General features: G+C 40.9%; 1 protein-coding gene across 1 annotated transcript in view; it reads left to right on the top strand.

Moving 5' to 3' along the window:
* Positions 1-766: 766 nt before the first annotated feature.
* The window catches only part of ELOVL4 (ELOVL fatty acid elongase 4), a 31,871-nt gene continuing 23,082 nt past the window's right edge, over positions 767-9,555 (top strand). Inside the window, exon 1 of the mRNA XM_003404381.3 lies at positions 767-1,135. Within this exon, the coding sequence (XP_003404429.1) occupies positions 1,036-1,135 (100 nt within the window). The 5' untranslated portion in view covers positions 767-1,035. The remainder of the gene's footprint in view (positions 1,136-9,555) is intronic.

The raw sequence follows: 9,555 nt of genomic DNA, 5'->3' as shown, positions 1-9,555 counted from the left end.
GCCGTCGAGTGGTTTCCGACTCACATCAACCTTATAGCACTGCCCCATAGGGTTTCTAAGGAGCAGCTGGTGGGTTCCAACTACCGACCTTTTTGGTCAGCAGCCGAGCTCTTTAACCACTGTGCCACCAGGACTCCTCTGAAATACACATGAAATCATATTCGCTGCAGGTATTCTGGGTCTACAGAACACCTGCAGTGAATATTCACTCAATTATTTGTTAATTTGTTAATGGGCATCCCCAAATCCTTTCTCCATCTCTGTAGCATAGACAACAAATATCCCTTCAATTATTTAGAGGGATAACTTGCCTTGTCATGATCCAAGTATGTGCTGTTGGGGGTGGAGATAGGAGGAGCACAAAGGACATCAAGGTGAGTGACACGTAAGGACACACAAAGCCCATTCTTCCCTGTTCCAGTTCGTTGGACAGATCCCGGCAGATGCGAGGTCACTGGTGGGAAGTCGGCCTACTCCTCCGCACAGGCCTGACGCTTGGCAGCGGGGCGGGGGAGGAGGATAGGGGGTTGGCCGGGATGGGCAACTAGAACCCAGGTGTCCGGCCCCGGGGTGGCGGTGAGAGGTGAGCGGCGAGAGCCGCGACGCGGCGGGTGCCTGCGCGGGCCTGGCTCCTGCTGCCCCCCGCCGGCACCATCCCTGCGCAACAGCGCCCCGGCGCGCGGGCGTGGGGAGGAACGCGCCGGCCCCTCCGCCCTCGCGCGGTCACCTGACGCCGGCGGAGGAGATTGGAGCCGCGCGGCGCGAGGCGACGGAGTGGTGCAGCGACTGGAGCTCACGGCGGGGCCTCCTCCTCCTTCTCTCGGGAGCCTTGACGATACCGTCTGCCTGGCCCGGCTCGTCGACATCGCCGCCTCCTCGCCGCCGCAGCGCCTGGGGGAGGAGGAGGAGGAGAAAAAGCAGCCGAGCCGCCGCCGTTAGAGGTGTCCCCGGCTCCCGCTCGCCCCCCGGCCGTCGCCTCCGAGGTCGACCCTCCCGCCCGGTCTCCTCCCGCCTCCAGCACCCGCTATCACCGCGATGGGGCTCCTGGACTCGGAGCCGGGCAGTGTCCTGAACGTGATGTCCACGGCGCTCAATGACACGGTGGAGTTCTACCGCTGGACCTGGACCATCGCAGGTAAAGACTCTGGATTCCTTATCCTCTCCTGGCCTTGCGGGCCGCTGCCTTGCTCGGCTCCCCCTGCCGGGAGGCACCGATCCCCAGCCTCGGAGCGCCCGGGCCTTGGCACTGCAGGGCCCCGGCCCCCTGCGCCGGGCCGCGGCTCTGGCTGTTAGGATGCTACGGATCGGAGGAGGCGCCAGGGCTGGGGGACCACGGTCGGGCACGGCTAATCTGATCCGAACGTTGAGCACGTCCCCACCCTCCGACACACACACGGTTTTCCTATGACCTTACCCCCTATTTCTCATCATCCCCTCGGATGCGAGAGCTGACAGATCAGATGCAGCCTGTGCAGCTCCAGGCTCAGTGCAGGAACCGCCCCATCCTACTACACTCCCACATCTCCTGATTTTATCTGACAATTGTACCTTACGCACAGGATTGTTTTTAACATTTAAGATTATTCTCTGTGGAGAGATGGCTGAAGGGGCTCCAGAGGTAGCTATCTTTTTGCTTCATTAGTCTCATGATGGCTTGGACACGACCCTAATATTTTCTTCTATCTAGCTGATGCATCTGTAGTATAATTTGGAGTGAAAAGTAAAATAGCCATTGTTTGGGCTCCTTGAACATTGGAGAATGTTAGTTTCTGAGGCTTTTTAACAGCAAATATATTTGAAATGATTGTCTAATAGCTTTGCGCACTGCAGTGCAGTTAGGGGGAGGGGGAGGCTAAAATACCAGGTAAGAAATAAGTGTTCAGGAAGGGATTTTCTACAGCAGCACCTAGAGGTTGTCCCAGAAGCCTGCATATGTACAGTTTTCCTAAATCAGCAAACTTTTCCTTTTATAGCTATCGTAGTTTATTTGACAGGGCTGTCAGTTGGTTGATTTATGCAGCTGTCCTAGTGGAAGTAATCGTGGCGTCATGCTATTTTTATGTTTTTCCATTTATTTTCCTTATGTGCTTTGTTGCTTTTGGTTTAAAGCATCTAAAAGCTCCCAGAATTTAAAATTAGGTTAAAAGGATTTTAGAAATTATCTTATGGTTTAATTTTTTCTAGTCCTTTTACAATATTGCGTTGCATCGCAGCGGTAGACGAAATTAACATTGCACATTATTGCGTTGTCTTTTCCTCCCTACAAATGACAATATATTCCCTTTGCCTTTGTGTTTATTGTTGTTATAGTAAATGAGACAGTTACAGCATGGAATATATGTTGTGGAAAAACGTTTGCCAGGATTCTTTGATGTTGATGCAGCTTTGACTTCTTCAGAAAAACATCCTTTTTCAGAAGATCTCAAGTTGGACACTTTGGGAAATAAGCTATTTAAGCAGCTATTGCTGTTGAAAATGGTTAAAAGTCAGTTTTTGATGGAGCCTTTCTTTTTTAAGTCTTCCACGTGCCTTTTTACTGTTACACTGACATTATGCTTTACCTACAAAAATGGGAAAGATGCACCCTTCCCTTCATCTTCGGCCTATTGGTTCTTTTAACATTGCATCAGGGTTTCCCATTACACAATTGTGCAGAGCTGAACATCATACTAGCTCTTTGGCAAGTAATTGCACTTTTCATACTTTGGAGTTCAGGAGCTCTCAAGGTCCTCCAATCTCAGTACCACCAGAGCCACACCCGGGAGTATCTCAGTCCTGTCATTTCTTTCCTATCCCCGAGCTTTCCCATCTCTTGAGCCTCAGAAAGAAAAAATGAGGACAAAGGTGGAATATGCTTTTTCTGTGACTCTGTTTCTAATGATATTTGTGTAAAAATATCGTGAATGAAATAGGGAATTCTGTGCATTTGCCTCATGTGATAGCCTGATGCTATCCTGTGGAAGGCATATGAAATAATAAAATATTGCTAGCCGGGCCTGAGGAGAAGAGTAGCCACTGGAACAAGTGACCTCTCACTAGCAGGTTGGAGGGAAAGTGTTCGCCCATGCTCTGGCTATCCACTTACGAAACCTGAGACTGCTTCCTTGCTTTCTGTAATGAGCTACCTACTGTAGGCAGATGGTGTTTCTTTAACCAACGTAGAGGCTTAGTGGGATGTAGCCTGTTTTCTGTAAAGGAGGAATATTTTCCAGGTGCAGGCAGAAAAGGCATGAAGTTTATGGTGTCCCTTTTCCTCTCACCCTCTTCCTTTCTGTGCTCTGTATGTTAACTTTCTTTGACTCATTCACACCGTTCCAATTCTGAGAGGATCCCTCCTGCTGTAATTTCATGAAAATCTGGAAAAGGGGGTTTCAAAGAAGAAAAGTAGTTTATTAAATGAGGTTGAAGAAAAGTTGGTGAGTCAGATGTTTGGAAAGAGGGGGAAATAAAAATGGGTGGAGAGAAAGATGGTCTTGAGAAATAATGGTGAGTGGTGAAAGAACGGATGCAAATTATCCCGGGAGAGCAAGAAATGAACTAGGCTCCATGCCCTTGAGTGCATTCATTCCCAGGACTGGAATTCCATACTTCCTTGTCTTTTACTAGTTCATTAAGTATTTCTCTCCACTTAAGGGTCTTTTTAGCTACTTAAGTGTAAATAAACTATATCTACTTCCCACTGTCATAACAGAAATACATTTGTAGAGTATATTTGATGATCCAAGAGATTCTTCTACAGGGCACACAGTCTCTGAGTAAATACCATTTTGTGTTATTACATCAAATTGTGCTATTTAATAAAACATGCCCCAAGCAATGTATGAAACTGGGCTTTCGAAAGGTGCTATATCGTAAGTACAGACTATGGTCCATAGTGTATTAATACTGAAAATGTTACTTTTACTTTATCATTAACATTTTATACATTTGAATTGAAACTTTAAAAGAGCTATACTTTTAGAAAAACAGCAAAAACTTTTTTCCACTTCCCTAAAGTAACACTTTTTAACATTTTGAACAAGTAAATTAATCTTGGTTTTTATTACCTAGGAAAGTATAGATTGATGTGTGACTTTACACCAGCTGTTAGTTTTGGGAGGAGGTACTCTGATGTCATTATGTGTTTGTTTTTTCTTAATTCTTTCACTTTGTGAGAACATTAAAATTGTTAGGACTAAGATACTTAAGATACTAGACTCAAAGTGTATATCTAATCCAGGAAAGTTGTAAATAAAATTTAAAAACTTAAGAATCTAAATATTACTTAATGTATACATACCCAAGTTATCTATATTATCCATTGCACTCACGTATTATTCTTTCAAAAAGTATTTATTAATAGCTTTATGTAACATGTGGTATAGAAGCATCCTGGAAAATAGCCAGCATGCCCACAATAAGGCCAGCTGTCTCCTGAGCCGCCATATTTCTTTTTTACCACAAGGTTTTAAACAGCCATTTTTTATGACGCACGTGTGTGTGAAAGAGGGGTGGCTGGCAGTGATCTCTGTTCACAGATGTAGTGCCCAACATTTTGGTGTAAAACAAGCTCAAGTTATAGCATAAAAGGCCAGCCTAGTTGGGTCCATGAATTCACTTTGGAGGGGTCAGAGGAAGAAGGGGATGAGTGGTACAGGAAGAGGGAGGTCTCATGGAGGATGATGACAAAATCTGTAAGCCAGTCTTTCCACATGCAGTTGCCATGTTTAGGCACAAGTCTGAGTTCTGGAAAAAATTAGGACCGTTGGTCTCTGCACCCCTACAGCTTTCATAGTCTAGAGGTTTGCTGTCATTCCGTTTTCCTCAGAATCATAGTCTGAAGGCAGTGCGATCTGTCTGAGTTATGCCTAGCTGGAGCTTAGGCAAGGTCAAAAAAAGCCCTCTACTCTTCTCATCTTCACTTGTTCCACCTATACCTCAGTCTTGTGTTTCAAGGGAAGTACAGAGGCTCTATTTTTAGAATATTTTAGCTGTGTCCTCACAAATTCCTTATCTCTGCCCTTGAATGCTGAGTTGATATGGATACTGTCTGAGAATATTTGGATAAGTAGACTAAGAAAAAGAGCATCAAAGGCAAAGCAGGGCCTCCTGACTGAAAAAACACTGTGCTTAAGGACCAGTGAACCATCCAGGTTTGCTGAAACTGGGAGCTTGTGGGAGAGGAGGAACAAGCCGAGGTAAAAGCATTACAGATCTATCCCAGGGATTGCAAGGCCCTAGAGGAACATGTGCTTCAAGTATTGTACAGTGTATTCACACTGGTTTTATTATATATTATGGTTGGTATGTAGTTTTTTCATCTTTGATATTGTCTAAAGTAGGTTTTTGTGTGTTTGCCCTAGCCTGGGAACCCAGTTGCCATTTTTAATATTTCTTTGAGAAAAGACATTCTTAGTTCTAGGCAGGTAATTGAAAAGCAGTTTGTGGCACATTACCAGCTTTTGAGGTGAGATCTCCCTTGGTCAATAGTTTGAGTGAAACCTTAGTTACCCTCTCATAACCTCCCTGAGGCCTCTGGGAGGTCCATGCCATTTTGGTTTTGTTTGCTGGCTATTTCTTGTTAGTCTTTTCCTTCATTGTGGTCTGTTTTTTGGTGGCAAACTCCTGGACTTTAATGGCTGATAACGGCATGTAGCAAAATATCCTATTCCAGATGGAATCCTGCCCATTGCCATCGAGCAGATTCAGACTCATAGTGGCCTTATAAGACAGAATAACTGCACTGTGGGGTTCCCAAGGCTATCATTTTTACAGAAGCAGACTGCCACATCTTTCTTCTGTGGAGCAGCTGGTGGTTTCAAACTGCTGACCTTTTTGGTTAGCAGCTCAGCACTTTAACCACTGTGCCACCTACCAGGATAAAACAGTTCATGCAGATTCTAAAAGAGCTATTGGGTGTCAGGACACAGGTTTTATACACTTCCATTCTTTGGCTTAAGGAGACAAGGTTTTAAGAATTATATAGATAATTATATCAGACAGTACTTTTGTGATCTTAAGAACCACAGAGCAGTTGATCATCCTTGTAAAATTCCGTTGTCTTATTTTTTTTCTCAAGTCATATGATAATGTTTTCTGTGCTGTGAATGATTTAACATAAGTATCATTTTTTTTTGAGCCACATACCATTTAGAATTAGACATATATTAACAAACGTAGAAGAGTTGTGTTCCAAAATTTGTCTTTTCTCCCCTCGTTTTTTACTTTTTTCCCTCTCATTATCAGGACATTTCATCTGTATAAGGCCTGTTAACAAATCAAGGTACTATTGTTTTATTTTCCCATAGAATGAGAATATGTTAGAATATATAGGGGAAAAATGCTGTGGGTTCCAACTTTTAGAAAAGAGGGGAGGGAATAGTGGCTTTATAAAATCAGGTCTCAGATTTCCTTCCTGCCTTGGTCAAGCAGTATCCCTCCACCCACAGTCCTGCAGCTCTAGCCAGCTTGATACCTCACGGGTCCAGGCTGGAGCATGACTTGTGCACTTCTACCTTCACGTTTCCTGTCACACTGTTCTCTGCATCCTTAATGCCCTTTCCATTACCTTCTTCTCCAGATAGCCTTCACAGGAACCTAATGCAGTATTCCTGCTTCACAAAACTCTTTTTGGAATAATTTAGTACCCTGGAATAATTCATTCCTTCTGTAAACCCTTGTGGAAGTTATTGCTTTTAAGTACTTATTCACATATCTCCTTGTGCCAGTCGTTCTGTGACTCTATTATCTTGAACTGTTTAAACGTTTTCACTTCTTTGTATTTTTCTCCCCCAAACTAGGGATGGTCACATATATGTGTTGATTTGATATGTATCAAGAGATGACCCCTTCAAACTAGCATAAATTTCAAAAAGTAATATATTCTGGGTGCTAAACACTAATAAAGTTCTGGACGCTATACAAAATACTAATTAAAGAATATTTTTTTATGATCTTTATGATCAGTTGGTCATAAATTCAATTGATGTGTATTTATTCAATAAAGCTGAATAAATTTAATGAAGGAATCAAACTATTAAACCGTTTATTAGTGCTAGACAGTTACTTTGAAAGGATATGAAAATAAGCTATAATATTCTTTTCTCTTCACTGTCTGCAAAAGCACGGAGATGTGTGCCGAAGTGAGGGGGGCAGTGTGGTACAGCGAATAGAGAGAACCCTGGTCTGAGATGGGATGACCTAGGCTCTCATCCAAGGCCTGCTGCTAATTAGGTGTGAGAGTTTGGAAACATCCCTTTTGCTCTTCCAATCCTCAGGTTTTTTTTTTTTTTAATCTATAAATTAAGAGGGTTGAATTAGGTAATCCTTAAGGTCCCATCTGGCTCTAAAATTCTGGATGTAGATGTAACTTTTCTTTTTGGAATAGGTAAAGCAATTTCAAATAGTTTGATCTATAATTCAAAAGGTTTATTTTATTCAATAGTTCAGTTCTTTCCCAACAAAACTGTTGCTGGTGCTACTCAAATAGTATAAATAACATGTATATTAATATGACTAAGGTTCATATTTAATCCTTTTTACCTTCTGCTTCACATAAATAGGTAGAGGACAGAAAAGTGAGGGGCTACAGATATTTAAGCACTGTTTATTGCTATAGCACTGTGCCTATTTAATGATCTAGATATTCCTTGAATAACTAAGAATTAACTATTTTGTCAAAATGATGGCAATGACATTAAAGAATAAGGTTTTCTCAATCATACATTTATTATGTAACATACAACTTATAGAATGGTTTGTTGTGTGGTCTTGGGTAACTTATTCATGATTCTTTCGGTCTCATTTCTATCATGAGAAGGTTGAACTACATGATTTTTAAGGTCACTTTATTAAATCCTCGTCATACTTCCTAAGTCAACAGCTTAGATGTCCTACTAATCTTACTTGCTTTACATTTTTTTTTCTATAGAAAATGCAGTATTTTATTATCATGCATAATTACAGAAGATTTTCAGTTCTAGGAATTTTATATTTGAGCATTTCTGATTTAAATTTTGGAAGTATAGTTTAAAATTTTTATTGAATTGCTAAAAAAATGTGGGTCATATAATAAGGTGCAAAAAATAGAATCGAAATTGGTATTGGTCTAAAATATGTTCCTTAACTAATTAAAATATTTAATTTTTAAAATCTTAGTTTTTATCATATATTTGAATACTGGCCCTTGTAAACAAATACTTTAATATAGTATTTCATTTGTGATTAAATTTTAGTTAGAATGTAAGTCTTGGGATTCAGAAGACAAAAATGCATTAATCCACTGAGGGAATCAGTTATTCGCTGTCAAATGAAATCACAAAGGCCTTTGTGATTTGGAACTGAAGCGTTTGAAAAAGTAAACTTCTCTGTTTTCATGTTATTTGTTTATCAGATGAAAACTTGGGCCCAGATATGTATTGTTAAAGAATTTTATGTCTTATATAATTAATATAATAGCATCTCTAGAAATTATCTTTACTAAGTGTTCAATGGTAAAACAATTGATTCTTTTATATTTTCATCTTTGTAATGAAATGGCTTTATAAAGAGATCGCATAGCTGTTGGCTTAAAAAAAATCCAAGTAGCTAGAACGTAACCAATAACAAGGAGGGAGACCTTACCTTTGCATTTTGCTTTATAGATTTCATGAGAACTTCACAATAACCTTGGGAGATAGGCCTGGCAGACGTTGTTGTTTCCATAACGTTTAGAAGTCCCTGAAATGCGCAGCACTTAAATAATTTGCTGATAGGCACTTTAGTGGAAATGATCTAAACCTGTTGCTCTGCCTCTTCCCATAGGTTCTTGTCTCCCCATCACACTAGCCAAGAAGGAAAGCAGTAATCAGGCATCTGCCCTATATATCGTCTCTTATTTTATCTTATCTTGTACAGCTATCTTATCTACATAGTATCACTATGTGGAATATTAAATCTGAAGGAAGTCATAATACTATCAGAGATAGTCTAAAGAAAGACATGCAAGGCTGTTTATGAGATTAAATAAAAGAAAACAAAAATTATATTTAATTTTGTGGGTTTGTAGGTTTATACATTCATGTGTTTATATTTATGTATTATATAAAAAGTGATATTTAGCCTGAGAAGATGAATTTGACCTCCAGATGATGGAGTAACTAGGACAGTAAAAAAGTATATTCAAAGTACTAGGGAAGTATTTGCCAAATATCATAATACAAGCACTAGAAACTATTATTATTTGGTGAAATGGATAACAAATTGAGGACTTGACAGTATTGTACCTGGTGGGGCAAACTGTTAAAGCCAAGACAAGATTTTAGCTAGAATTGCCACTAAAACCCGCACACTCCAGTGGTATCTTCAGTCGTTTTTGCAAAGGAGAAATACCATTTAAACTTTCTTAAAACCTTAAGATCATTGGCAACACTGAGCAGATGTTTGAACTTAGAACTCCCAGATGAGCACAGGAAGGGAGTTTTATGACTATTAATTTTTCCTAAGAAGCCCAGCAAAATGTAGAGAATAGGGCAAGAAGAGAACTACTTACCTGCTGTCTGATCTTGTCTCCCAGGACATGAGGCGTCGTTCTATATC

Source organism: Loxodonta africana, chromosome 1 (genome assembly GCF_030014295.1).
Source record: "Loxodonta africana isolate mLoxAfr1 chromosome 1, mLoxAfr1.hap2, whole genome shotgun sequence".
NCBI lineage: Eukaryota > Metazoa > Chordata > Mammalia > Proboscidea > Elephantidae > Loxodonta > Loxodonta africana.
Note: the sequence above shows the minus strand (reverse complement) of the source record. Positions and strands in the feature narration are given on the sequence as shown.